The sequence below is a fragment of the Schistocerca gregaria genome, chromosome 5 (genome assembly GCF_023897955.1).
Source record: "Schistocerca gregaria isolate iqSchGreg1 chromosome 5, iqSchGreg1.2, whole genome shotgun sequence".
NCBI classification, from domain to species: domain Eukaryota; kingdom Metazoa; phylum Arthropoda; class Insecta; order Orthoptera; family Acrididae; genus Schistocerca; species Schistocerca gregaria.
In genome coordinates, this window is record NC_064924.1 from 273,239,159 (window position 1) to 273,266,295 (window position 27,137).

The 27,137-nt window shown below is 38.1% G+C and overlaps 1 protein-coding gene across 4 annotated transcripts in view; it reads left to right on the forward strand.

Moving 5' to 3' along the window:
* LOC126271941 (neuroglian) overlaps nt 1–27,137 on the forward strand; it is a 78,581-nt gene that overhangs the window by 45,654 nt on the left and 5,790 nt on the right. For 3 of the 4 annotated variants that reach the window (XM_049974367.1, XM_049974365.1, XM_049974366.1), the window contains exons 16-22: nt 419–537; nt 703–889; nt 6,039–6,175; nt 6,403–6,704; nt 7,200–7,366; nt 11,816–12,026; nt 18,816–18,919. In XM_049974367.1, coding sequence (XP_049830324.1) covers nt 419–537; nt 703–889; nt 6,039–6,175; nt 6,403–6,704; nt 7,200–7,366; nt 11,816–12,026; nt 18,816–18,919 — 1,227 coding nt within the window. Of the gene's footprint in view, nt 1–418; nt 538–702; nt 890–6,038; nt 6,176–6,402; nt 6,705–7,199; nt 7,367–11,815; nt 12,027–18,815; nt 18,920–21,608; nt 21,721–27,137 lie in introns of those variants that run through there. The other variant, XM_049974368.1, reaches the window with a different exon arrangement.

Consider the following 27,137-nt stretch of genomic DNA (forward strand, 5'->3'; position numbering starts at 1 on the left):
GCTCTCTTATGTGTGGCATTTGTGTACATAAAAGTTTCTGTATGCATGTATACGTTCTGGTAACCTTTATGTACTTGATTTATTTTTATTTTATTCCTTTCATCTCTCATTGAAAGACTAATTAACTTGCACAAGTGTGTGAAATTTCAGTTGCTTGGTTGTAAATTCAGATGAGTGTAAATTAATTTTTTTCACATTGTTTTCTTGGAAGAGATTAATCCTGGTTCCTTGGTTGGCAGTCACAGTTGCATCTTGAAGACAGGGAAGAAGAGGGAGGGGGGGCAGTGGAAAAGATGAACATTGCACTACTCTGTAGTTTCTTTTCTTATTTTTCACTATCCTCATAAAGTACACCTAATTCAACTGCACGTTCTGCATGAACACAACAGACTTGTAATAAATGATTGTACTTTTATAGTTCCAACCATGGCTCCACAGAACTTCACAGTTGAAAATGTGCATGATAGCACTAGTGCCTTACTTAGCTGGATGCCTGTTCCACCAGAGTCAGTGCGTGGGCACTTCAAGGGGTATAAGGTAAGCCTGCCTGCAGGTGTCTTCTATTACTTGAAGATAGATTTATCTGTTAAGTGTCCTTTATCACTAGTGCAAATTTTTGATCCTTTTTTTACTTATTGAAGTGGTGTGGATGAAATTGCTATTTTGATGATAGTACCATATTTTGGACCTCTTTATTTACAGATTCAGACATGGACCGAGCGAGATGGAGAATCAGCAATGCGAGAAATTCAGGTGAAAGGAGAATCGACACGAACTCTTGTTACCAAATTTGTGCCACATTCGAAAAACTATGCTCGTGTGTTGGTTTACAATGGCAGGTACAATGGACCACCAAGTGACACACTTACATTTCAGACACCTGAAGGAGGTAAGTACCCATACTTTATATGGGAGCTTATGTGATTCGAAATGACATATCTTTGTGACAGTGCATTGGACTGTGTATCTTTACAGTTTATTATATATTTGGAAGAAAATATCTAAGAAAAAACAGAAGAAATTTATGAGAATAGTGGCAGGAACACATTAGAATGGGCGGGTGGATGGATAGACAGGTTGACACTGAATGAATATTTATGACATAAAATTTAAGACCTTTGGTTCCAACCATTACAAGAAGCAAGATGTTAAGGTGCTGATGGCACTGAGTTGTAGATTTTCTGTTCTCTTCAGTTGCATATTGAGTAAGGTGAAAAATTACTATTTCTATGCTTGTGTATGTGGCCTAAAGTCTCTTTTCTTCTTCTGATACCTGTACGAGGTATACAATAGTGGCAGTAGAATTTTTGCAGTCTTTTTCAAATCTGAATCCTCTAGATCTATCTAACAATGTTTCTAGAGAATTATGTCATCTTTCTTTCAAAGATTCCTAGTTAACACAATGAAATTTTTCACTCCGCAGTGGAGTGTGTGCTGATATGAAACTTCCTGGCACATTAAAACTGCGTTCCAGACTGGGACTCAAACTCTGGAGCTTTACCTTTCGCGAGCAAGTGCGCTACCAACTGAGCTACCTAAGCATGACTCATCCATGTAAGTTTACTTCTACCAGTACCTCATCTCCTACCTTCCAAACTCCACAGAAGCTCTCCTGCGGCCCATGCAAGACTAGCACTCCTGGGAGAAAGGATATTGCAGAGACATGGCTTAGCCACTGGCTGGGGGATGTTTTCATAATGAAATTTTCAATCTGCAGTGAGTTAATGTCAGCCTGGCACACAATTTTAATCTGCCAGGAAGTTTCATATCAGCCCACATTCTGCTGCACAGTGAAAATTTCATTCTGGAAACATCCCCCAGGCTGTGCCTAAGCCGTGCCTCTGCAGTATCCTTTCTTCCAGGATTGTTAGTCTTGTAAGAATCGCAAGAGAGCTTCTGTGAAGTTCGAAAGGTAGGAGACAAGCTACTGGCAGAATTAAAGCTGTGACGACAGGTCATGAGTCATGCTTGAGTAGCTCAGTTCGTAGAACACTTACCCACAAGAGGCAAAGGTCTCAAGTTTGAGTCTTGGTCTGGCACACTTTTTTAACGTGCTGGGAAGTTCCCCAAGCATTTTTGTTATTCTTTCATATGGACTTTGCCGAACAATTATGATCCAAGCTACTCTGCTCCAATGTTGGAACAATACCTAAAATTGTTTGCACTAGCACCATATGCATGTTTTCCTTTACAGATGCGCTGCATTTTCCCCGGACCTTTCCAACAAATCAACGTCTTTCACCTGCCTTCCCAAATACCGATTACATTTTGTTATTCCATTTTGTATCACTTTGTGTTGTTGTTGTTGTGGTTTTCAGTCCTCAGACTGGTTTGATGCAGCTCTCCATGCTACTCTATCCTGTGCAAGCTTTTTCATCTCCCAGTACTTACTGCAACTTACATCCTTCTGAATCTGCTTAGTGTATTCATCTCTTGGTCTTGTGTTATTATCCCTAAATACTTAACATACTCAAGGTGTTCACAGTAATCTTGTAATCAGATACTGTCTGGTTCTTCAGATGCTGAAAGTCATACAGTGCAGTCACTGTCTGCCCATTGTATCTCCATATGTTATACCGAACATTTACCCAGTACAAGACTAACCTGATCACACATACAATGCAAGACTCAGCCAAGAATGTTAATTGGCTTGTTTTTAAAACAGTTTAATGGAGGAACACAGATTCGATTTTAAGACAATGTCCATTATCTGGGACAGTATCATTAAGGAGACAGTTGAACTATAAGTGACATAAAATTTTGTGACTCATTGTGTGGGTTTTGTCTTCATTGCAGCTTCAAAACAATAAGATGAGAGTGGCAGCACATAGCATATTGTGGGGCATTGTGGATAGTGAGCATGAGCTGATGACCACATAAAAACAGGTATCGGCAGCAGTAAAACCATTTATGGAGATGCCAGTGCTACGATTTAAATGTCCACCAGTGCCGTTGACTATACAGTGTGTTTCAAATAAACATCAACAGTATGTTGGGTAGGAAGCAAACTTCTCAGTTTTGAAGAGCGAATCTTTGTGTCTAGAAATGCAGTTTTATTGCTGAGGGATGTCAGAGTTTATGAATGATCACGTTAAAGCTTCTTTGGATTGTATGTCTGTAGATATGCGACTTGGTAGCCATCAGTGTAAGGTGGCTTCATGGACCACATATAATAAGATCCTTGGACATAAATGGTAACTTCCTTTGTTCCCATTTGTAATAGAGTAGTTGTATTGTGTTTATCTGTGCGCTATTGTTTGTGACAGCATTTTGATAAGAAGCATTACACAAGTAATTGAATAACTAGCGTGTTTCATGCTCGGGGTGAGGTCAGAACTACAGCACAGTTGTCTGCAACAAAAGTTCACAACAGAAATACCATTCACAATTCAAGGCCAGTTCCAATACCATAGAAGACTGGAAAGGTGTCAGTAGGTACAGCATTTTCCACCTGGAATAGTAGTACTACGTGGTATCAAGATATTTATTTTGTCTGGTAGGCCTCCTAAATACTGTATCCGTTTATGGTATATTGATGATTTTTCTTTTGGATTGTCAAACTACAACTGAATCAAAAACAATTTTCACGCCACACGCGTTTTACCTTTATTCTCTGCAAGGCACCTTCAGTGGCCTAGAATGTGTATGTATTTTTACTATTTAGTTTATATTTGGGGAAATGTACCTATAACCTATAAAAAGTCCTGGTGGTTGGTTTTTTCTGTGATGTAGTAATATTTTAAATTCTACTTACTGTTTTCCACATTTCGCAGCACTAGGAACTGAACACTTGTTTTGATGCAATGTTTTGGTTTGTGTTGTCGACTGTGAAATGTTACTGCCAAAGTTCGAATGTTATTGCCAACTTTTGAGATCTGTAGTCTGTTGGTGCGTGTGTGCGTGCGTGCAAAGGGGAAGTATGGGGGGTAGGAAGAAACCGAGGCCGAGAGAGAGAGAGAGAGAGAGAGAGAGAGAGAGAGAGAGAGAGAGAGAGAGAGAGATATGTCTGTCCTGATGCATGTTTGCTCATTTATCACATATTTGTTTTCAGCAATGGCTTTCTGAATGTGGATGTCCTGTTGCATTTGTATCAGGTATTTGTCATGTTTGTTTATTCTAATTATTTTCATTTCTTTTTCCTTGTTTCTGGGTTGGTGGTTATGGTGTTTTAAATGTTCTGCAAATGTGGAATGGTTTGTTTAGTACTTCCAGAACCTGGTATTTTCTTTGTACCTTGTACAAAAAGAGATCACAGATATCTCAAAAAATACACTCGAAAGTTGGCAATAACATTCGATCTTTGGCAATAGCATTCAACAGACAGCAACACAAACCAAAACATTGCACCAAAACAAGTGTTCACTTCCTAGTATTGTGAAACATGAAAAACAAAACCCAAAGTGGCAATTATAAGAAGAAAAACTGCACCAAAAATGGAACAGAGACGTAACACGTAGAAGAACATCCACACAACCTGCAAGTAGAATTAAAAATATTACTATGTAAAATAAATAAACACCAGAACTGTTTATGGGTTATAGGTACATTGCTCCAAAAGGTAAACTAAATATTAAATATATGTACATATTCTAGGCCACGGAAGAGGCCTTGCAGAGAATAAAGGCGAAATGCGTATGGTGTGAAAATTGTGTTCCATTCAATTGTAGTTTGATGGTCCAAAAATAAAAATTATCAATATACCATCATATTACACAACTGAGGAAGACAGGGCTACAAAAGTTGAGGATGTTACTGTGTCAGCAGTTGTTCAGTATTTCTGCCCAGTATAAGGTGTAAAAATAAAATGAAAGAGGAGGGGGTTGGAAGGGGAAGGGGGACTACATTTCAAGAGGAACCATCCACAAGCCCACAAGTGGTGAAGCATTGGCCACATCTGGTACTTATATGTGGAGAGTTGTCTGTTGAGTCATCTGCAGAAAGTTGTACAGTGTCCAAACTGTGATTATCTGGATGTGAATTCCAACTTGAAAAATGATTTCTTTGATGTTCATTTCAACATACTGAGCGTGCTACAGGTGCAGCCCGTGGTTCCACTCCACCTAGACTGATAATTAATGGATTAGTGCTTGTACTGTGTGTCTGTGGATCACCGTTTCCTCAAAAAAAAAAAAAAAAAAAAAAAAAAAAAAAAAAAAAAAAAAAAAAAAACAGTTCACAAAGCTTTGGTAACACACTCTGAATTTTATGTTGTAAGAAATCTAAGAAAATTTTATTGCACTGGTGCCCTGTGAAATTCATCTTCCTCATAATGTTGACCTTTCCCTTGGCTAACTGTTTGAGACATAAGAAACGTTTACTTGAAATACTCTGTCTTGTGCTATTTTATTTAACTGCAGTATTTTGAAAGAGAGAGTCATTTAAAATTGCGGGTTTGCATTCCCTATTGGTATGAATGTATGTATTAGTGCAACAGATATGAAATAGCAAAGGAATGGTTTTCAGCAGGTTTATACTCCATATCTAATGGAAATTTTAGTCACCAGTGAAAAAAAGCTGGCTTCTAAAGTGAATAAGAATGGAGGCTACATTTCTATTCCGGAATGTTCACTGCACCGGAGTCTGCTTTCTTTTTGGTGTTGAAATCACTTTTTTCCTTGAAGTATTGGTAAAAAATACTTTAACTCAAATGAAAGCTATTTCTGCTAAACTTGAGAATGTTCTGCATTAAGGGTTACATTAAAAATAAAGTTATTTTGAATTCAATTCTCTAGAGCAAACGCTTAACAGGTAGACCTATTTCACTGTTCACAATTTTTGCTCAGGGCTTCTTGACAGCAGCCTACTAATTTTTTACTTAACTAGGACATTTGTGGAAGATTTTTGATATGCAGTAGGCCACAGCCGTGATATGTTGCAGAAACTAGTCTGTGACCAACATCTTCATCTGCTGAAGTAAGCTGTGTAATTCAGCAGCTAAACTTGTTAGTCCAAGTGCCATTCCTGTAGTATATTTGTTTATGTTAATGATGTTGTAATGTTCTCTTGTTGAAGTATCAACTAAGTGTTGTACATTTCAGTTCCAGGGACAGTACAGTATTTTGAGGCAGTTCCAATGGGTTCCTCAGCATTTTATCTTATTTGGAAGAAACCTGAACAACCAAATGGCATTCTTACAGGCTATCGAATTTATTATCAGACTGTAGTTGGTACAAAAGTAAGAATACTTGAATTATTTATTTGTATATTTAATACTTTTTGGAATTACTCCATGACCATTTGTATAAATACTATCCCACTACTTCTATAATTGTTGCTCTCTCCGTCTCCCTCTCCATCCCCCCACCCCCATGCTGTTTGTCTTTAGTGTACCCTTTCAAGAGCCAGAGCCTTGAGTCTTGTAATTGTGCTGAAAGCTGTTTGTGATTTCCCTTTCACTTGTAGGTTGGTCCTCTGATGGAGCGTGAACCTCCAGTCAGAGATCCAAAGCAGACACGGGCAAAGCTAGCAGGTTTGGAACCAAATACTAAGTATCGGCTGCATATACGTGCAACAACTGCAGCAGGTGAGGGTGAAGATTACTTTTTGGAACAGCGTACCAGAGGTCCAGCAGACATCACACCAGGTGTGCCTCGCTTTACATGGACTCGATTACCTTCAGATAATGGTTATGCTTCTGTCCGTGTGAATTGGGTGCCTGATATAGCTGACGGACGACCTGGATCTCATTTCTTTGTTAAATATAGGTAAGCAATCATCATGATGCTGCATAAATTTGTTATGTCACTTTAATCTTCTTCGGTCACTAATTTTATTGTGGTATGTTTCGTCGTCTTGTACAATTGTTAAAATTGTGGTACACCATGAATGAGAACATTTCTTGCAAAATTATATTTCTAATCCCCGAACACTATAAATTTGAATCATATGTACCAAAAGAGAACTGAATGTAATCATGATATGCAGAATGATGCATTCAGTAGTAGTTTTTTAAATATTTGATACTACAATAAATGAGGTAAATAGCATTGTTTAGTGTTACCTTATGTTTTGATTATTTATTAGACATCAGCCTCCACAGTTCTCCTGATTGTTGCGTTTTGACCCACAGGCTACCACTATCTTTCTTCAAGTAGCTCTAAAATGCAGATACTTACAGCAAAGTTGGTACTGTTATTGGCTGACACTAGCAGTATCTTTTATTGACTGAGAGATAATGTTTCTGTTTTTCCTTCATATAGGCAAAAGGGTGAGACAATGTTCCAGGAAACCAGCAGAGAGATGAATGAAGATTTTTTAATTGTAAGAGGCCTAATACCAGGAGAAATATATGAGTTTGTTGTGGTTTCTGTCGATGGAGAGCGCCAGACAGAGAGTGAACCAGAAGAGGTGGAGACATACACTGTTGGTTAGTATTGGTCATGCTCATTATCTATTTATTATGTTAACTGAAAAGCTTGGTCATGTATGTGAAGTTGAGTGTCATAATGTGAACTTAATGGTCTAAATCCTATTTATGAGAGCAGAGCATTGATGCACTAATGAGAATTTAATGGGATAATTCATAGGTGTTACAACAGAACATTTGGTGCAGCATATAAAATTTTAGAAAGGCAGTTAATTGTATCAGAAGGAAAATTCACTTGAGATAGAGTGAATGGCTAGTACTTCTGTGGGGAAGAAAGAGTGAAGGAACTACAGTTCTGGTAGCTAGGACAGTTTCTTGTAGTTTTGTAGCTATTGTGATAAGAATTTCACCTCCTAAAGGACTAGCCATTGATTCTTTCTCATAATTTTAAACTGTGACAGAGCTCAAAATTACTACTTTGGATGATTTTTCGTAATAACAATAGGTAAGTTTCAATCGCACACTAAATGTGCAGTGACAGTGAAAGTGCATAGGGAAGATTGAGTTATTAAATTTCACTTCATGAGTGGTTTTTGTAATAATGAATGCAGTGTATTGAACACAGTGCAGCAGGTATACAGTCTAGCTAATTAGGTGCCTTCCAACTTTCTGTCTCTGCCATTAGAGCACACAAGAAAATGGAACAGATTGAGTTACGTAGCAGCCAATAAAGTTGAATAGTAATGATACTACTCTCAAAATTATGTTAGATAAAAGCCAGCTATTTATTAAAGCACCCGTATGTAGCTGGAGCTGCACTCACAGTTCAGTTTGTTTCTTAACCTCCACCACTTTGGCAAGTAACCTACTCTATTGATCACAGCTTCAGTAAATCTAAATTATCTTGACTTGCAAGATTTGTTTTCTGTTTGTCAGACTATATGAGGTATTTCTAGTAATATCACAAAGTGAAAATTACATTGACATTCCTTATGCACTGTGTAATAGTTGGTTTGCTCCTAGCTTTGATTCTGTATGGCTACTGCCTGCCAGTTGTTGGATGTTGTATGTCAGTGGATGAACAGTGTCATAGACTAATCTTTATGAAATCTGGGGCAAAAGTGCAAAGGTTTTTCAATATTTGGTCATTTGCAATGCTTCGAGAAGTTTTGTTTCTTTCTTGCCACAAACTCCCCCCCCCCCCCCCTCTCTCTTGACTATCTTTTTATCCTCCTGCATGTAATACCTTCTAGGTCCCAACATTTTCTAAGTTTAATATCTATCTATAAGGTTTTTGTATGGGGTGTTCTTTTTTTCCGGGGGAGGGAAAGGGGGGGGGGGGAGGAGGTGAATGGTTCTAGCTGTGAAACACTGGCCAGGCTCCCTCTGAGTTACCAGCAGCAGCTCACTATTTGTTTACAGATTCCACAGGCATGCAAATATTTGCTTGGGTGAATCCTGTAAACAGAAACCAGGCTGTGGAGAACACAGTGGAAAGTATTGATATGTAATCTGATAAAAGTACAAAATACATCTGTTCTTCAAGCAGTCTTTTGAAAAAGTTGCTTCTAATTGTAGTAGTATATGGCAAGGATTTGTGAATGTGAATCTCAGCAGGCTGCCACCCGCCTTAAAAGCAATGTTGTACTAGAACTGCACACACCCTTTATATTAGCAAAAGTGTTGTAACTGTAATGTAATGATCTAATGCACATTGCAACAAGAGAGCAGCAGCAAGAGTAAGAAGGAAGAGGAGTTTGACATATCAAACTTTATCGAAAGAATGTAAAACAGTGTGGATACACCCTGGGAAACGCAGGAAAAATGTTTTGACTGATCAGAACTGATACCCTAAGAAAGACTTTTACTTTAGCCTGCTACTTCAGAATAATAATGCAGCAATAAAACATAAGTGAGAGAATATCACCAAAATAAAACTTTAGTTGCAAAGAAAATGTGCCACTTAAACAACAACAAAACACAGCAAAATGTATCAAAGGCTTTAGGAGAAGAATATGCAATACTTCGTAACAGCAAATAGCTTTCTATGAGCATGACATCACAACTATTCACATTTCTAACAGGTTGTGGGAAAATATTGCATATGGTGGTTCGAGAAGTGTTAACTTTCAAAGTAAATTTCCTTTTGCGCAAGATGAATTACGCTACGTGTAAGAATGGATGATGAATTTCTAAAATCAAGGAGCGTATGACCCATATTCAAAACTTATTACTTTAAGACCAGCCACTTAGAAAACTTTCGGGTACAGAAGACCAGCCATTTGTGCCATTACTCATAATTTTACTGGCACATTTCTATTTGATACACTGCATCTTAAAGGGAACACACAGTAAAATATTCCAAGCTTCAAAGTTAGTTTTTCATATTTATTTCAGTTCTTTCGTAGATCACAGATTATGCATAACGATGGCAAAAAAAGTATAATTATCTTTAAAAAAAAAAAAGTGTGTGCGAAGTGAGTTCTTCAGAAATTTCACACATAACTGGCTTGTCTGTGCATGACGGAACATGTATTCAGTCGGGCTACCCACGAAATGTTTGGTGCACAGCAGTGAAATTTATATTTGTGCTTGTCAGGAATATTCATCTGCTGCAATTTAAGCTGAGCAGTTAGGATCCTGACTAACCACACTCTCGGGGAGGGTGGAGGGGAGGCAAAAATGGTTTACGATCAATATTGTATGTTACAGGTTAGCTTTTCTTGTCACTATGGTGTATGTATATTAATTGAAACAATTAACTTTCCCTATTTGTATGTTCGTGCTACTTAACAGTGTTGTTGCTTTTTGCTGACTACATCACGTGTCCTATGCTCTGAGTATCTGCTGCCATTGACTGGCGAGATCAAGAGCCATAAGCTCTGATTGGCTGTCAAAAGGGCATCACAATTCTGATTTCATTGCTTTGGAAGCTACCATGCTGTATTTAGTGGAATTTGTGTTTACACTTTCGTTATACAAAAATATGCAGTGTACATGTGGCTGTACATTGAAGTTTTTTCCAAAATGCATTACTTTTTGTTGGGTTTCGTTTCCTAACGTGCCGGGAAGTTCTACTCTTCTATAAAACGTTTACCATTCAAAAGATTGATAAGTTTTACTGCTCTGAAGAAAAGTATACTGTCATTTAACAAGGATATAGTGTATTTTCACGCAGGAAAATGTGTATTTTTAACTGGGAAATCTGGGTAAAAGTCTGTGATTTTTTCTTATCGTTTTCTTTTGTTTCTCACGTATACATTCTGTAAAGAGTTGGGAAAAAAGATACATGTAAAATGGAAAGCTGCTTTCATGCTTGCCTTTGTTAGTTTGATATTACTTAAAAATATGGAAATTGGACATACTCAACATAAAGATATGACCCTGTATTCCAAATCCTACAATTCGCTGTATACATAGAGCAAGGACACAATCAAGGTAGTAACAGCAAGTTTCCTTAATTAAATCTTAGCCACTTTCTTTCTTACTGGCGTGCACTGACAGAAATTCAACCTTATCTTGCTTTTGTTCTGTTGATGGTAAATTCTCTCGAAAATGTCTTCCATTCAGTCAGCTTGGGTTAGGTCCAGCTTTTGAGGAACACATTGTTTATGTATTTTTGTATGTTAATCCCATTAGAGAACAATTTGCTGACTCTGTCTGGCTCTGCACTAGTCCATAATTTTTCCTTTCATTTGGGCTTTTGGTTTTCAGGTATAAAGTGCATGGAATAGATAGCTTCTTCAACTACTTCAGACAAAATGGTAGTCTACTGTACATTCAGAACTGATCTATCAACACCTGTTTTGTGTTTCTTGTTATTTAGCACATCAGGCCTTATTTTAGTGACAGAAGTTACTGGTGACCACACAACAATCTTAAATGTAGATGCTGTATGGAATGCTACCAGTATCAAAACAAAGTTGAAACATTTGTATTTCTGATGCATAAATGAACTCCATAACAATCTAAATCAAACAGTGGAAAATCCAGGATGGAATGTTACAGTATTATGAAAAGGATAGTTGCTACTCACCATATAGCAGAGACGGTGAATTTCAGATAGGCACAACAAAAGGACTGTCAGAAAATGAGCTTTCGGTCAACAAGGAGTTCCTCGATAATAGACAACATAGAATGAAAAATTTAAAACAGACTGTAAGAGTCTGTTGGTGTAGTGATTGGCTCCTCATGGAAATATCAAGAATACCCGTGTAGCTTGACTTCATCTTATTTATTCTCTTAATCACTCCTTGTTTCTTATTATTGCTCATGAGAGGCACTGATCATTATTTTAATTCACCAAACACTTTTTAGGAAATTGAGTGTGTTAAATCAGACACACGTTTTGATGTAGCTAGTACCTATTATTATTATTATTATTATTATTTTAGTAATTGGCCCTTTATAAACAGTTTGCCTGGCAGTGTATGAAACATCACCTTTCCTCAAGTGGGTTCACATGTTGCAGTGTCATCATTATTTTTTTTTTTTTTCCTCTCTTCCCAGAAGGTCCAATCATCCAGCCAAAGGAAAATGTGGCTACAGCGGGATGGTTCATTGGAATGATGCTGGCAATTGCTTTCCTATTGCTAGTATTGGTCATTGTATGTATAATAAAGCGGAATCGTGGTGGAAAGTATGCTGTTCATGAGAGGGAAGCAGCACATGGGCGCAGTGACTATCCGGATGAACCAGGCTTCCATGAGTATTCACAGCCGTAAGTGATTTTAATATCTGAATCTGTTATTGACATGTATTGTATTGTGAGTCTAGATATAGAACTTGGACTGATAATTCAGAAATGTTATGTTTCTTCTAATTTATCTGGTTGAAATTTTCAGCCTTTCCATTGTTTTGTCTTTCGTGGAACATTTCAGCTGTGGTATCTTGTTTTTGAAATGTTTAATAGCATTCCAAGTCTTCATGATGAAACAACACTACCAGTTTTCAGTAATATGGAGCTAATTTAATTACCTTCCCATGAAGGTATATTTTTGTGCTAGTAAAATTGAGGAAAGTTAAAACATAAATGATAATAGACATGATCCATTTGCAGTGCAGTGATTCATTAATATAAACTAAATATATAATAGATACAAATTCCTGCTTTCATTGACGAAGTTTGTGTTGCTGTTACTTTTCCACTTGCTTGAGAAAATGTGCATGACACTGACAAGATTAACCTCCCAGAATGAGATTTTCACTCTGCAGCGGAGTGTGCGCTGATATGAAACTTCCTGGCAGATTAAAACTGTGTGCCCGACCGAGACTCGAACTCGGGACCTTTGCCTTTTGCGGGCAAGTGCTCTACCATCTGAGCTACCGAAGCACGACTCACGCCCAGTACTCACAGCTTTACTTCTGCCAGTACCTTGTCTCCTACCTTCCAAACTTTACAGAAGCGAACCTTGCAGAACTAGCACTCCTGAAAGAAAAGATTAACCTTGCCTATATACTTGCAAAACCATTGTAGTCTTTTTTCTGAATCACTTTATACACTAGGGTCCATGGAATGGCATAGTAACCAAGCCACAATACTCTCAATTCTCTCCAGGAAAGTACGCATATTTGTATGCTGGTTGCAACTTGAATCTTCAAATATGATTTGCTGCATTTTATATTTGTGACAAACAGAAAGATCTATGGTGCTGTCCAATGGTTACGACTTCTATTACTAAGGAAGCGAAGTAAAATATCATTTGTGAAAGTTGTCTTCTAAATATGACTGAAGATGAGCTGTATAACACTGCTGGGAGCTTAGAGATCCAAATATTCATGGCTCATTTGAAAACTTCAAAATTGTTAGAGCTTCTGTTCATTAAATTATAGACACTGCACACATAATCAGTTTTCATTTAGTCAAATATACTCTTTTAAGAATATTTGAAACCCCCAGATATAACCATACATAGCTGTTGGCAGTTTTTTCTTGGATTAAGATAATGTTTCCATTGTCACTAATTATAATTAATTATTCTGTGATTGTGTGAACACTGGTATTTACTGGCAGATAGCCTAGTGCTGACTGTTTGGTGCTATGTACTTTTGAAGATATAATCTAATAACTGTCCTGGTATATTTCACAGTGATGTGAAAAAACTGCAGAAAATGTGAACCAATAACCAAGCATAACACCACTCTCCAAACAATCCAGTGTATCTTATCTTGATCTAGAAAGTTTATTTTGAGATTTCCTTCAATTGTGTGTGGGGTAACTACATTAAAACTTTCTGGATAGTCAAACGGGGTTACTAAAACAAGGTAATATCTGTTATGTCTGTGTTCCCTTATTGCTTAGTACAGGGTGATTATACTTTAAGTTCCAGTTTTAAAAACACTGGAGAGGGAGGGGAGGGGAGGGGGAGAGAGAGAGAGAGAGAGAGAGAGAGAGAGAGAGAGAGAGAGAGACTGCCCAGAATGTCACCAACTTTGAATGGAATATTGTTGAAGAAGGAGGAAACATTAGGGGGGGGGGGGGGGGGGGGCGAAAATTTTTCACTAGATTATGCTGTTTGGGTACAAATGGCAGATAAATCACAATACAATGATTGTGGTGTGAGGTGTGAGTTGCACATTATACCCAAAGTACTATGCAGTGTGCAAGTTCGGCATTCAGCAGTTGTGGCAGTGTAAGGTAAGCCCATCCACCATGACAAGGTCATACCACGTTGGATGGGAAAAATAGGTTTTTTAATTGTCCTCGGGCCAAAAACCACATAAAAAGCAATGATGAAATCAGTTTTTAATTGTTGTGAAATTGGTGCAATACATGTTCAGTAGTGTATGCTGTCCATCGTTTCTGTCACAAGTTGAAGTCGAGAAACAGCACGTTCCACAACAGATTGGAATGTTTCGGGTCACATTAGAATGTGTCGCGCAGTATGTGCCTTCAATTTGCTGTGTTTGTAATTTGAGCACTGAACACAGCTTCTTTCAGATAATGACGTGGACGGCCAAGCTGTAGGGAAATGATGGCTGAGAATCCTAGAAATTCCAAAATGCTTCTGTAGCAGCTTCTTCACTGGCTGTGCCATGTGCGGAGGGTCTCCATCTTGCACAAAAGTGATTCTACCTACACACCCATACTGTTGATGGGGTTGGAATGAGATTGGAGTGCAAAAGACAGTACAAGTAACAGGATCCATCTCCTAAAAAAAAAAAAAAAAAAAAAAAAAAAAAAAAAAAAAAAAAAGTGGCCCTATGATAAACGATCTCTGTAGAATAAAAAGGTACTGGTTGACGTGCTCAAATTCTGCAGTTTTGTGTATTGAATTGTCCTTGGTGTGATGGAAATGGACTTTGTCTGGTCACAGGTGTCCCCTGGCCATTCATTGTCCACTTCCATGTGGGCAAGAAATTCTAGAGCAAATGTTTGTTTTACTGGCAGGTCAGCATGAAGCAGCTTCTGAACATGGGTAATGTTGCATGGATAGCAGTGCAGGATGCTTTGTAGAATTTTGTGTGCAGCGCTCACACGCATGTCCAGAATTCTGCCAATTCCCAGTCCACAACATGTTTGCACACTGCTGGACCCCTCCAGAGTGATGTAGCTACATCTTCTACGACATAAGCTCAGTTGCTTTCCTCTTCTTGACACTTGAAGAGAACCTGTCTTTTTGAATTTCGTAATCATTTTCTCCAGACCCTGAGCAGACATCAGATTTTTTATACTGCTGAGTGTCCAGAACCTCTGCAGAGCTGCTGGCATTCAGTTGCCGTTCTTGTAAAACAACTTCATCAGCAGCATGCAATCCAGTATTGAGACAGACTTCCTGAGTGTCTTAGATTCAAACTTAAGAACAGCAATGTGCACCCCATCTTTTACACTAAGGTAACAAAAGTCACGGGATATCTCCTTTTGCCCAGTGTAGTGCAGAAACTCAACGTGGCATTTGCTCAACAAGTTGTTGGAAGTCCCCTGCAGAAAAATTCAAGCCACGCTGCCTTTACAGCCATTCATAATTGCAGAACCGTTGTCGGTGCAGGATTTTGTGAATGACCTGACCTCTCGATTAGGTCCCCTAAATGATCAATGGGACTTATGTTGGGCAGTTTGGGTGGCTAAATCATTTGTTCCAATTGTCCAGAATGCTTTTCAAACCAATCGTGAATGGTGACATGGCACATTATCATCCATGAAAATTCCATCGTCACACAAATAGTACATGAATAGGTGCAGATGGTCTCAAAAGTAGCTGAGCGTAACCCTTTTCATTCAATAACTGGTTCAATTGGACCAGAAATCCCAGTGCATTCCATGTAAACACAGCCCACAACATTATAGAGCCACCACCAGACTGTACAATTCTTTGTTGACTACTTGGGTCTATGGTTTTGTGGGGTCTGCAGGTCTGCACCACACTCGAACCCTACCACAGCTCTTACCAGCTGGTATTGGGACTCATCTGACCAGACCATGGCTTTCCATGGCATATTAAATGCTCTGAATAACCGGACATCACCCATTGGTATTTTTTGTGATCTCTCAAAGGCCTTTGATTGTGTAAATCATAGAATTCTTTTAGATAAGCTAAATCATTATGGTTTGAGTGGGGCAGTGCACAAATGGTTTAATTCATACTTAACTGAAAGAATGCAGAAAGTTGAAATAAGTGGTTCGTGTAATGTTAAAACAACAGCTGATTCCTCAAACTGGGGTGCTATCAAGCACGGGGTCCCACAGGGTTCGGTCTTAGGTCCTTTACTGTTCTTGATATACATTAATGACTTACCATTCCACATTGATGAAGATGCAAAGTTAGTTCTTTTTGCTGATGATACAAGTATAGTAATAACATCCAAAAACCAAGAACTAAGTGATGTAATTGTAAATGATGTTTTTCACAAAATTATCAAGTGGTTCTCAGCAAACGGACTCTCTTTAAATTTTGATAAAACACAGTATATACAGTTCCGTACAGTAAATGGCACAACTCCAGTAATAAATATAGAATTTGAACAGAAGTCTGTAGCTAAGGTAGAATTTTCAAAATTTTTAGGTGTGTCCATTGATGAGAGGCTAAACTGGAAGTAACACATTGATGGTCTGCTGAAACGTCTGAGTTCAGCTACGTATGCTATTAGGGTTATTGCAAATTTTGGTGATAAGAATCTCAGTAAATTAGCTTACTATGCCTACTTTCATTCACTGCTTTGCTTTCGTATGGCATCATATTCTGGGGTAATTCATCGTTGAGTAGAAAAGTATTCATTGCACAAAAACGTGTAATCAGAATAATTGCTGGAGCCCACCCACGGTCATCCTGCAGACATCTATTTAAGGATCTAGGGATCCTCACAGAAACCTCACAGTATATATATTCCCTTATGAAATTTGTTGATAATAATCCAACCCAATTCAAAAGTAATAGCAGTGTGCATACCTATAACACCAGGAGAAAGGATGATCTTCACTATGCAGGGTTAAATCTGACTTTGGCACAGAAAGGGGTAAATTATGCTGCCACAAAAGTCTTTGGGCACCTACCAAACAGCATCAAAAGCCTGACAGATAGCCAACTAACATTTAAAAATAAATTAAAAGAATTCTAGATGACAACTCCTTCTACTCATTGGCTGAATTCTTAGATATATTTAAAAAAAAAAAAAAAAAAAAAAAAAAAAAAAAAAAAAAAAAAAACCTTGATCATTTGTGTCATGCAATATTTTGTGTAATGTAATTTCTTGTACAGACATCTTTTATTAACCTGACACGTTCCACATCATTACGAAGTGTCGTATTCATGATCTATGGAACAAGTATTAATCTAATCTAATCTAATCTAATCCAGTCATCTAGATTCCAACCAATATCCAATTTGGTCATTAGACTAGGAGAGGCACTCCAGGGGATGGATATTGTGCTCTTAACAAAGGCACTCACACTGTTAACAAAGGCACTCACACTGGTCGACTGTTGCCGTAGACCATTAACACCAAATATCGTCATACTGTCCTAATGGATATGTTCATCGTACATCGCATATTGATTTCTGAGTTTATTTCACACAGTATTGCTTGTCTGTTAACACTGATAACTCTGCACAAACGCCACTGCTCTCAGTTGTTAAGTGAAGGTCATTGGTCACTCCGTTGTCTGTGGTGAGAGATAATGGTTGAAATTTGGTGTCCTCAGCATACTGTTCAAACTGTGGGTCTCAAAATATTGAATTCTCTGCTGATTTCCGAAATGGAATGTCCCACACATCTACCTCCCACTACCAGTCTGCGTCCAGAGTTTCCACTCAAGGATGATGTGTTAAAGCATGTCAAGTTGGTAGGTTAGACAAAATTAAAGATGCACAGTTTTCTTCCAATTGCTTTTTTTTTCTTGGAAAAATTTCTTATCATATTGTGCAAGGAAGAGAATGAAATTACAGGTGAGGTGGTGAATGAGCTCCAGAAGCAGTTCACAGCTCTTCATCAGCAGTTCACAGTTCTTGAGGTAGATGATACTAAGCAATTGCAGTGGGGCATAAATACCAAGACTTTTTGGAGCTGATGGATGTCTTTAAGTTCAACTGAGTTTCTAGAGTGATACTCTCTGTTCTCACCATTCCCCATAGCAATGCAAAATGTGAAGATGTTTCAGCCTTGCAAAGAAAAATAGAACAGAATTCATATCATCCATGTTCAGTCAATCTGTGGAGTCTATTTCTCTTTTGAAGACCAGGAGTTCTGGTCCCAGTTATGACAAAACATTTTCTCAAGACTTGTTGCAGGAAGCTAGTGCCAAAACTGTGACTTTTAAGGTCAAACTCGCATTTGATTTGCCATGTGTATTATATTATATCTTGCCTGTGTTACGTTAAACAAGTTTTATTGTGTAAAAGCTTTGTCAGTTATTGTGTATCTGCTTCATTTATCAAGGAAGTCCAAACTAATATTCACCACACCTGCTGCTGTTTAACATTGATTTCTTCTGCTGCTGTTTAACATTGATTTCTTCTTTATTGTTATGTTCATATACAAATCATTGGCTATGATGTAAGTAGGTTTGATTTCACTGAACTATCCTGTTTAAAACATGAATTATTGTATTTTGTAGCACAAAAGTATTATTATTTTTGTCAAGCCGAAGTATATCAATATTCATTAGATTTTTTTGTCAAGCATGAATTTTATTGATAGCCCATTTCAGAAGTTAGCAGGTATATATAGCAACTTGGGTACGAATACTCATCCACCATCAGTATAAACCAGTTCAGAGTTAATAGTTTGAGAATAAGAGAATAAGCAAAACATGGCATCCAACATACAGGTGGACCAAAGTGCATTGTGTACATCTAGTCTGAAATGTCAAATGTGTGGAATGAATGTCTAATCTCCCCTCCCCCCCCCCCTCCCCGCTCTCTCTCTCTCTCTCTCTCTCTCTCTCTCTCTCTCTCTCTCTCTCTCTCTCTCTCACACACACGCACACACACATGCACACAAATGCACCTACATCTTCTGTTTTTCCACATGTATATTTATTTATTCCTTATTCATTTTACTTCATTTCATTTAGGCTTGATAACAAGTCACATGGTCGTGGATCAACTGCCAGTGATCAGAAAGCTGCACCAGAAAGTGATACAGATTCAATGGCGGAGTATGGTGATGGTGATACAGGTGCGTGAATGTCTTATGACTTAAATGAAATTGCAGAATGAGACTTTTTTTAACTTGCTTGCTTTAATAGTGTTTTGTGACTCAGTGTGGTGTAAGTATATTTAACCAGCCATTCTCTTTCACAGGTTAGTATATATCAGTAAAATTGAGATCTTACTTTTTATGACTTGGAAGTTTTCCCACATTGACAGTAGTTAATGGCAACTGAAGACTCATGCAGAATTGATAGCTGAACCTGTATTATTGTGTGTGTGTGTGTGTGTGTGTGTGTGTGTGTGTGTGTGTGTGTGTGTGGAGACTCTGCCATAATGTTATAATGGCTACTGCCAGGTTAAAATATTCCCCCCATTTGGATCTCTGACAGACTACTTGATAGGAGATGTCATACAAAAATAGAATGCTAATTATTGTGGATGTATGGAATGTTACAGCACAAAAGTAGTTTGGAAAACTAGAAGAATCTGAAGGTTGAAATAGGAAGAATGCTGATAAATATTTTAAGAGTCAGTGAGATATGATGGAGAGAATGGGGAGATTTGTGATGTGAAGATCGTGGGCTTATTCATTGTGGGTTATATAATAGTAAAGCAGCAGTAGGAATAAGAGCAAATAGGTGATTTTGTGATAGAACAAAAGATTATCTGCAACAACAGAAAGAACAACATTGGTGACATTGAATGGACATCCAATAGATACTGTAATTGTATATGTAAATTGGTAACCACAGATGTGAATGACATTGAAACAGAAAAACATGCAAAATATATCAAAGGGGTTGAGAATTTAATCATAATGGTGGACAGGAGTGCAATCACGAAGTAAGATAGAGAACAAAAGGTAAAAGGAAAGCTATACCTTGGCAAGAAAAATGAGATGGGACAAAGACCAATAAAATTCTGCCTGGGACAAGTACATGTGAAAGATGCTAAGTAACTGAAAAAGGAAATGAGATAGCCAATATTTCAGGAAAACAAAAATTCTTGTCTCAAATGAAGGACTGAAAGTTATACAGCTGCTGACATTGATAGTGATCATAACCAATTACTAATGAAATTTCTGTTGAAATTCAAGAAGTGGAGAAGGAGTTGAAATGTCAAAAGTAATAAAAAAACTGGAGCTTTCTCAGAAGCATATGGCCGTAGATTACAGATTAAGCCTGAAAGAAATTGATAAAGAACTAGCAAAATTGTAAAAATGTTTAATGTGAACAGGTACTGAACAAAAATGTCTAAGTTGGAATACACTCTCAAGTTTTCAAATCTTTTCCTGTGTAGCCCTCGGCAATCAATCTTTCGTTCTCATCCCATCTGGTAAGTCTTCCCTAAAGTCAGGGTTCTGGACAACTTTTCCAAAGTGTCTTCTTGTCCTAAACCTCACCAGCTGTTTTCCTACACCTCTGTTCATTCCCGTTCAGCCTTTCTGTCAGAAGGAGCTACTGACTGCAAAAGCTTGCAAATTCCAGTGCTTTTGTTATAAGTGAGTGTTCTCCTGCTGCAACTTAATGAGTAGATTTCTTATCTATCCAGTTTCATTATATAAGTTACCATTTAGCTTCTTGAACCATGATATATCTTAGTTCTCTGTTCATGATCTCAACTTTATAGCCATGGTGGTCATTTGTTTGCATTTACACTTGAATTACTACAGTGTCCTTGGAATTTAATGAACATCAACCTGTCACTGTAGTTTTTCACATGGAGTATTTTCTAGTTTGATTTGTTAGCAGGGTGACAACTCCTGTTTCAGCTTTCTCTCTTTCCTCAGTAGAACATGTTTTTTCCCCTTTTTCCTGCTCAAATTCTTCACTAAATCATATGTTTAAGTTTTCTAATTCTCCTATGTTTTGTAATGTTATTACATTCCCTCCAATGTAGTCTGTACTCACTCTGTTATACTTGCAGAGTATTTTACCGCATTTTCAGAGATTTTGTCTCCTTTGTAGGTTAGTATCTGCGTGCTGCTGACAGACTTGTTATTACTCTACTGTATAGGATAGTTCCCCATGTATGTGTTGACCTCCGCCTTTCTGTAGGAGGTGCTGGATGCAACAGAATGCAGAACTAGAATACCCATGACGTGATACATTATTGATGCGTTAATGTCCCCACAATGTTAGATTTGGGGCAAGGGTCTTGAGGTGTGTTCTTTGATGCATAAAACTCGTACTTGCACTCTTGTATAAATAGTATGATATTACACTGATTATATCTTGCTGCCTGATGACAAAATGATACAGTTACAACAGTTCTCTGAATATAATCAAATGACAAGATGGGAGACAAATAATTTTGTAAAATATATCTCAGTTGTTAATATTGAGCTTACATCTTTCAAAACTCGTGGAAGTATAGTTTGTCTGGTGACCACATTTCTTCCTTGTGAACAAGAGTTCAGTGTTAATGGTAAGAGATACTGTATTTGGCTGTTTGACACTTTATTTCATCTCATAATATGTTTGTCTGGAAAGTATACTTACAGCACTAGAAAGAAAATGTATTTTGTGTCACATGCATGTTGATGCCCCAGAGAGATGAGAGATTTTTTTTTTACGTTATCTTTCTGTCTTATATTAACACCATTTTGTTTTACTGTGTTTTGCATGCCGCTTTTCTGTTTTGTTGTTGTAGCTTTTTAGCTATTTTTTGTATGTAACATTTTTGCTTTTGGATGCCGGCGTGTGGCCATGCAGAAGGTATGAATGAAGATGGTTCTTTCATTGGTCAGTATGGTCGTCAGCAAAGGAAAGCAGAAACAGCATCAGCGGGTGGCGGATTTGCTACCTTGGTCTAGGTATCCTGCAGAGGTAAGACAATAATAATTCTTGGAAGTTTACTACTAATATTTTGATGCCTCGTGCAAACTGATACTGCAAAGTGTTCATTTCAAGCTGCAGTGAAATCGCAGTTGTACAATGGCAGGAGTAAATTTTCATATATCACAAAACGAAAAAACAATGAGTCACATTTGGAATCGGCAAACTCATGCAAATACCTGGGTATAACAATTTGTAGGGATATGAAACAGAATTATCACATAGGCTTCATTGTGGGTAAAGCAAGTGGTAGACCTTGGTTTATTGGTGGACTACTGGGGAAGTGCAGTCAATCTACAAACGAGATTGCTTACAAAGCAATTGTGAGTCCCATTCCAGAATATTGCTCAAGTGTGTGGGACCAGACCAAATAGGACCAACAGGGAATATTGACTGTATACAGAAAAGGGCAGTACAAATGGTCACAGGTTTGTTTTACCCATGGGAGAGTGTCACAGAGATGCTGAAGAAACTGATCTGGCAGACTCTTTAAGATAGATGCAAGGTGTTCTGAGAAAGTCTACTACAAAGTTTCAAGAAATGGCTTTAAATGATGATTCTAGGAATACACTGTATTACAGTCTGCTGCATATTTCCCACGTAGGGATTGTGAGAACAAGATTAGATTAATTACAGCACACACAGATGTGTTTAACAGTCATTGTTCCTGCAGTCAATATGTGAATAGAATGGGCAAAAGCCCTAATAACTGGTACAATGGGATGTAGCCTCTGCCATGCACATGACAGTGGTTTGCTGATTACAGATTCAGGTGTAGATTATGACTCAAGTAGCAATCTGCTTTGCTAGATGTAAAATCGAAGCATATAAGCTAATACGCCAACTCAAAGACAGAAAAGTCTTTATATCTGATGGAAAAAGTCACTGCCCTTATAAGATAGAAATAAAAATATACAGAGAGTAAAGTGGAGACAAACAGTTGGAACGGTTAGGTTATAAAATTACAGAAAGCATACTCCTTTTGGTAAACACCACAAGTAAAACTTTATAGATTTATTCATGGTAAACACCACAAGTAAAACTTTATAGATTTATTCATAACTAGCTGAGTACCCAGTGTTGCCCTGGTACGTATTTATTTTAGTTCTATTAGTCCACCGTTCTGTCCATCTCCTCCTTCCCTCATCTCTTCTGATTAACCGTGTGTTGGACAATGATATAATTTTGTAGGTACATTCAGTATCATATGTGGGTCTAAGGCCCAGTCCCTTGTTGACAAATCTGATGTGGCAATCGAAGATAGCAAAACGAAAGCCAAAGTTTTAAGTTTCACATTCAAGAAACCGTTCACAAAGGAGAATCGTACAAACATTACAGTCATTTGACCATCAGACTGACTCCCTTATTGACGACATAGTTATAAAAATCTCTGTCGTAGAGAAACAATGGAAATATAATGCACATAGTCCCAAGCGACTGCAAAAAAAGCACAGGTGACTTTAATATATAAGAAAGGTAAAGGAACAGACCTGCAAAATTACAGATCAGTATCCCTAACTTCGGTTTGCTGCAGAATCCTTGAACATATTCTCAGTTCGAATATAATAAACTTTCTCGAGACTGAGAAGCTTATGCCCATGAATCATCACAGTTTTAGAAAGCATTGCTTGAGTGAAACTCAGCATGCCCTTTTCTCAAAAGATATACTACAACTGTGGATGAATGGCAACAGGGAGATTCCATATTTCTAGATGTCCAGAAAGCATTTGACGCGTTGCCCTGTTGCAGGCTGTTAATGAAGGTATGAGCATATGGAATAAGTTCACAGATATGTGAGTGGCTTGAAGACTTTTTAAGAAATAATACCCAGTATGTTGTCTTCAATGGTGAATGTTCATCAGAACAAGGGGATCGTCAGGGGAGCCCCAGGGAAGTGTGATAGGACAGCTGTTGTTCTCTGTGTAAATAAATGATTTGGCAGACAGGGTGAGTAGCAGTCAGCAATTGTTTGCTGATGGTGCTGTGGTGTATGGTTAAGTGTCAAAGTTGAGTGACTGTAGGACGATACACGATGGCTTAGTTGTCGTGATGAATGGCAGCTAGCTCTAAATATGGAAAAGTGTAAGTTAATGTGGATGACTGGGCATATCTTTGCAAAGCGATATGAAATGGAACAAGCATGTGAGAACTGTGATAGGGAAGACTCACGGTCATCAGATTATTGGGAGAATTTTAGAAAAGAGTGGTTCACCTGTAAAGGAGGCTGTTTAGGATGCTGATGCGACTTATTCTTGAGTATTGCTTTAGTGTTTGGGATCCGTACAGGGGCTTATTGAAGGAAGACGTCGAAGCAATTCAGAGGTGGGCTGCTAGATTTGTTGCTGGTAGGTTTGAATAACACAAAAGTCTTACGGAGGTGTTCGGGAAATCAATTAGGAATCCCTAGAGGGAAGGCGACATTCTTTTCAAAAACCATTAGTGGGAAAATTTAGACAAACGTCATTTGAAGGTGACTGCCGAATGATTGTACTGCTGCCAACATACATTTTGTGCAAGGACCATGAAGATAAGATAAGAGAAACTAGGGCTCATATGGAGACATATAAACAGTCGTTTTTGCCTCACTCTATTTGTGAGTGGAACAGGAAAGGAAATGACTAGTAGTGGTACAGGGTACCCTCCACCACACACTGTATAGTGGCTTGCAGAATATCCGTGTAGATGTAGAGGGGTACTGTCTGCTAAATGTGCTACAAATAGAGTTAGTAATAAAGAAGCAATACATGTGAATGTCAGGCCCCATGTGACAATTTTGCGGCATGTACAGCAAAAATGTAGTTAGCAATAAAATTTTTCTGTGTGTCATGATGTAGGGAGCGTCAGTAAGAAAAGTTTCGTAAAGGTTTGGGATTGTGTGTAAAGTTTGTTGAAGCCACGAAGTGCTCTCGTTCTCAAATACTGAATAGTTAACATTTCTCTTTCACCCCCACCCCTTTGATAGATAGGTGGTCTTTACCTCCCAGCGATTTTTTTTGCAGACAGTAAGTACCAAGTTTGGTTGGAACTGGTCCAGAGATTTTGGAGGAGATTTGCTACATACATTAATTTTTATAATATGTGTGAATATCAGTTTTTCCCTGCTCAGATTTTCATAAAATATAGCCTATGCTGTGCCCAAAACTATTTTCAAATTACTGATGAAAACCCCATGAAAATTCATCTGATAGCTTTGGAGATTAGCTTGTTCAAAGACAGCCAAACACAATAGTTTCAAAGACTTATTATTAGTATAGATTAATGCCGGAGCAGCTTGTTTTGGAATAAGAGAGTACCTTATGGATTAGGATGCTCATTAGCTTGAATTGATTAGCCATTAACCTTGCTAGAGGAGGGCAGGAGAGCAAGGAATGGAGATCAATGAGGTAGATCAAAGGAGATCAATGAGGTAAGATCTATGAAAACAGGCAGAATATGTTGCTGCAGTTGGCAACATATACATAAGACAAGAAGTGACTGGCACAGTTGTTAGATCGGTTACTGCTGCTATAATGGCAGGTAATCAATTTAAGTGAGCTTGAACATGGTGTTGTAGTTGGCGCATGAGTGATGGGACACAGCATCTCCGATGTAACGATAAAGTGGGGATTTTCCCATACGATCATTTCATGAGTGTACCATAAATATCAGGAATTCCATCAAACATCAAATCTCCGACATTGTTGTGGTTGTTAAAAGTTCCTGCAAGAAAGGCCCCAACAATGACTGAAGATAATCACTCAGCACAACAGAAGAGCAACCCTTCCGCAAATTGCTGCAGATTTCAATGCTGGGCCATCAACGAGTGTCAATGTGCGAACCATTCAATGAAACATTATTGATATGGGCTTTCAGAGCCAAAGGCCCACTCCTGACTGCATGACACAAAGCTTTACGCCTCACCTGGGCCAGTCAACACCAACATTGGACTGTAGATGACTGGAAACAGGTTGCTTGGTCAAACGAGTCTCATTCCAAATTGTATTGAGTGGGTGGACGTGTATGGGTACGCAGACAACCTCATTAATCCCTGGACCTTGCATGTCAGCAGGGGACCGCTCAAGCTGGTGGAGGCTCTGTTATGGTGTGGGACATGTGCAATTGGAGTGATATGGGACCCCTGATATGACTAGATATGACTCTGACAGGTGACACACATGTAAGCATCCTGTCTGATCACCTGCATCCATTCACATCCATTGTGCATCTTTTAACAGACTTAGGAAATTCCAGCAGGACAGTGTGACACCCTGTACATCCAGAATTGCTACAGAGGAGCCTCGGGAACACTCTTCTGAGTTTAAAGACAACTGCTGGCCACCAAACTCCTCAGACATGAACATTATTGAGCATATCTGGGATGCCTAGCAATCTGCTATTCAGAAGAGATATCTATCCCCTCGCCCCTTATGGATTTATGGACAGCCCTGCAGGATTCATGGTGTCAATTCCCTACAGCACTACTTTAGACATTAGCTGAGTCCATGCTACATGCTGTTGTGGCACTTCCGCGTGCTCGCAGGTGCCCCACACAGTATTAGGCAGGTATAATTTGTTTGCAGATTTTCTTTTCTGTCTAGGATTGTCATATAATTTTATTTCTTAGTTGGTCAATTAGCCTTTCTTTTGTAATACTCCTGTAGATACATATATACATGGGAAGTGTATAATAGTGTTAACACTTTGGAGAGAGGCCATTTGAAGAAAAGTTGGCCTGGTAAACTGGCCATTTATGTCATTATTTAAAGCATTACTGGCACATACGTAATCCATGTAGTAGTACATAGTTACAAACGGCTAAGCTTCAAGATTTATTTTTCATATTTACTATAGTTCTTAATCGATGTAGTAATATATAGTTAAAAATAGCTAAGCTTGAAGATTTATTTTTCATATTTACTGTAATTCTTCAAAAGATTATAAATTTTAAAATAATGATGATGACAAAGTATAATTGTCCTCCCAATAAAAACATGTGAGGTGAGTTATTGAACAATATTTTCCTTGTGAGATTATGAAATTTCTTGCCTCATTCAATAAACACGATGTATTTGTGGAAGAATTATAGTAAACTGTGAATGAAACCTAATAAGTACGTGCACAAAATTATGTCAGTCGGGTCATATTGGTTCAGCCATTCACAACAGCAGCTGTTACATTCACTAATGATTCTTCTAAAATATAAAATATTCAAGACATTGACAAAGATGGCAGCACCCATCAAGGGGCAGGTTGCAAGACTTCAGAACATTGTTCTCATACAAACATGCACCGAGAAACTCGCGGCCTGATGCATACTTGGGTGCAATCTTTTTAACAAAAGTTCCGAGCTGAACTATTCTTGGGCTTGGTCTCCAAAGTGTTAATATACTTTTAAACATTGGAAAAATATGTCAAGTCGCAGGTAGA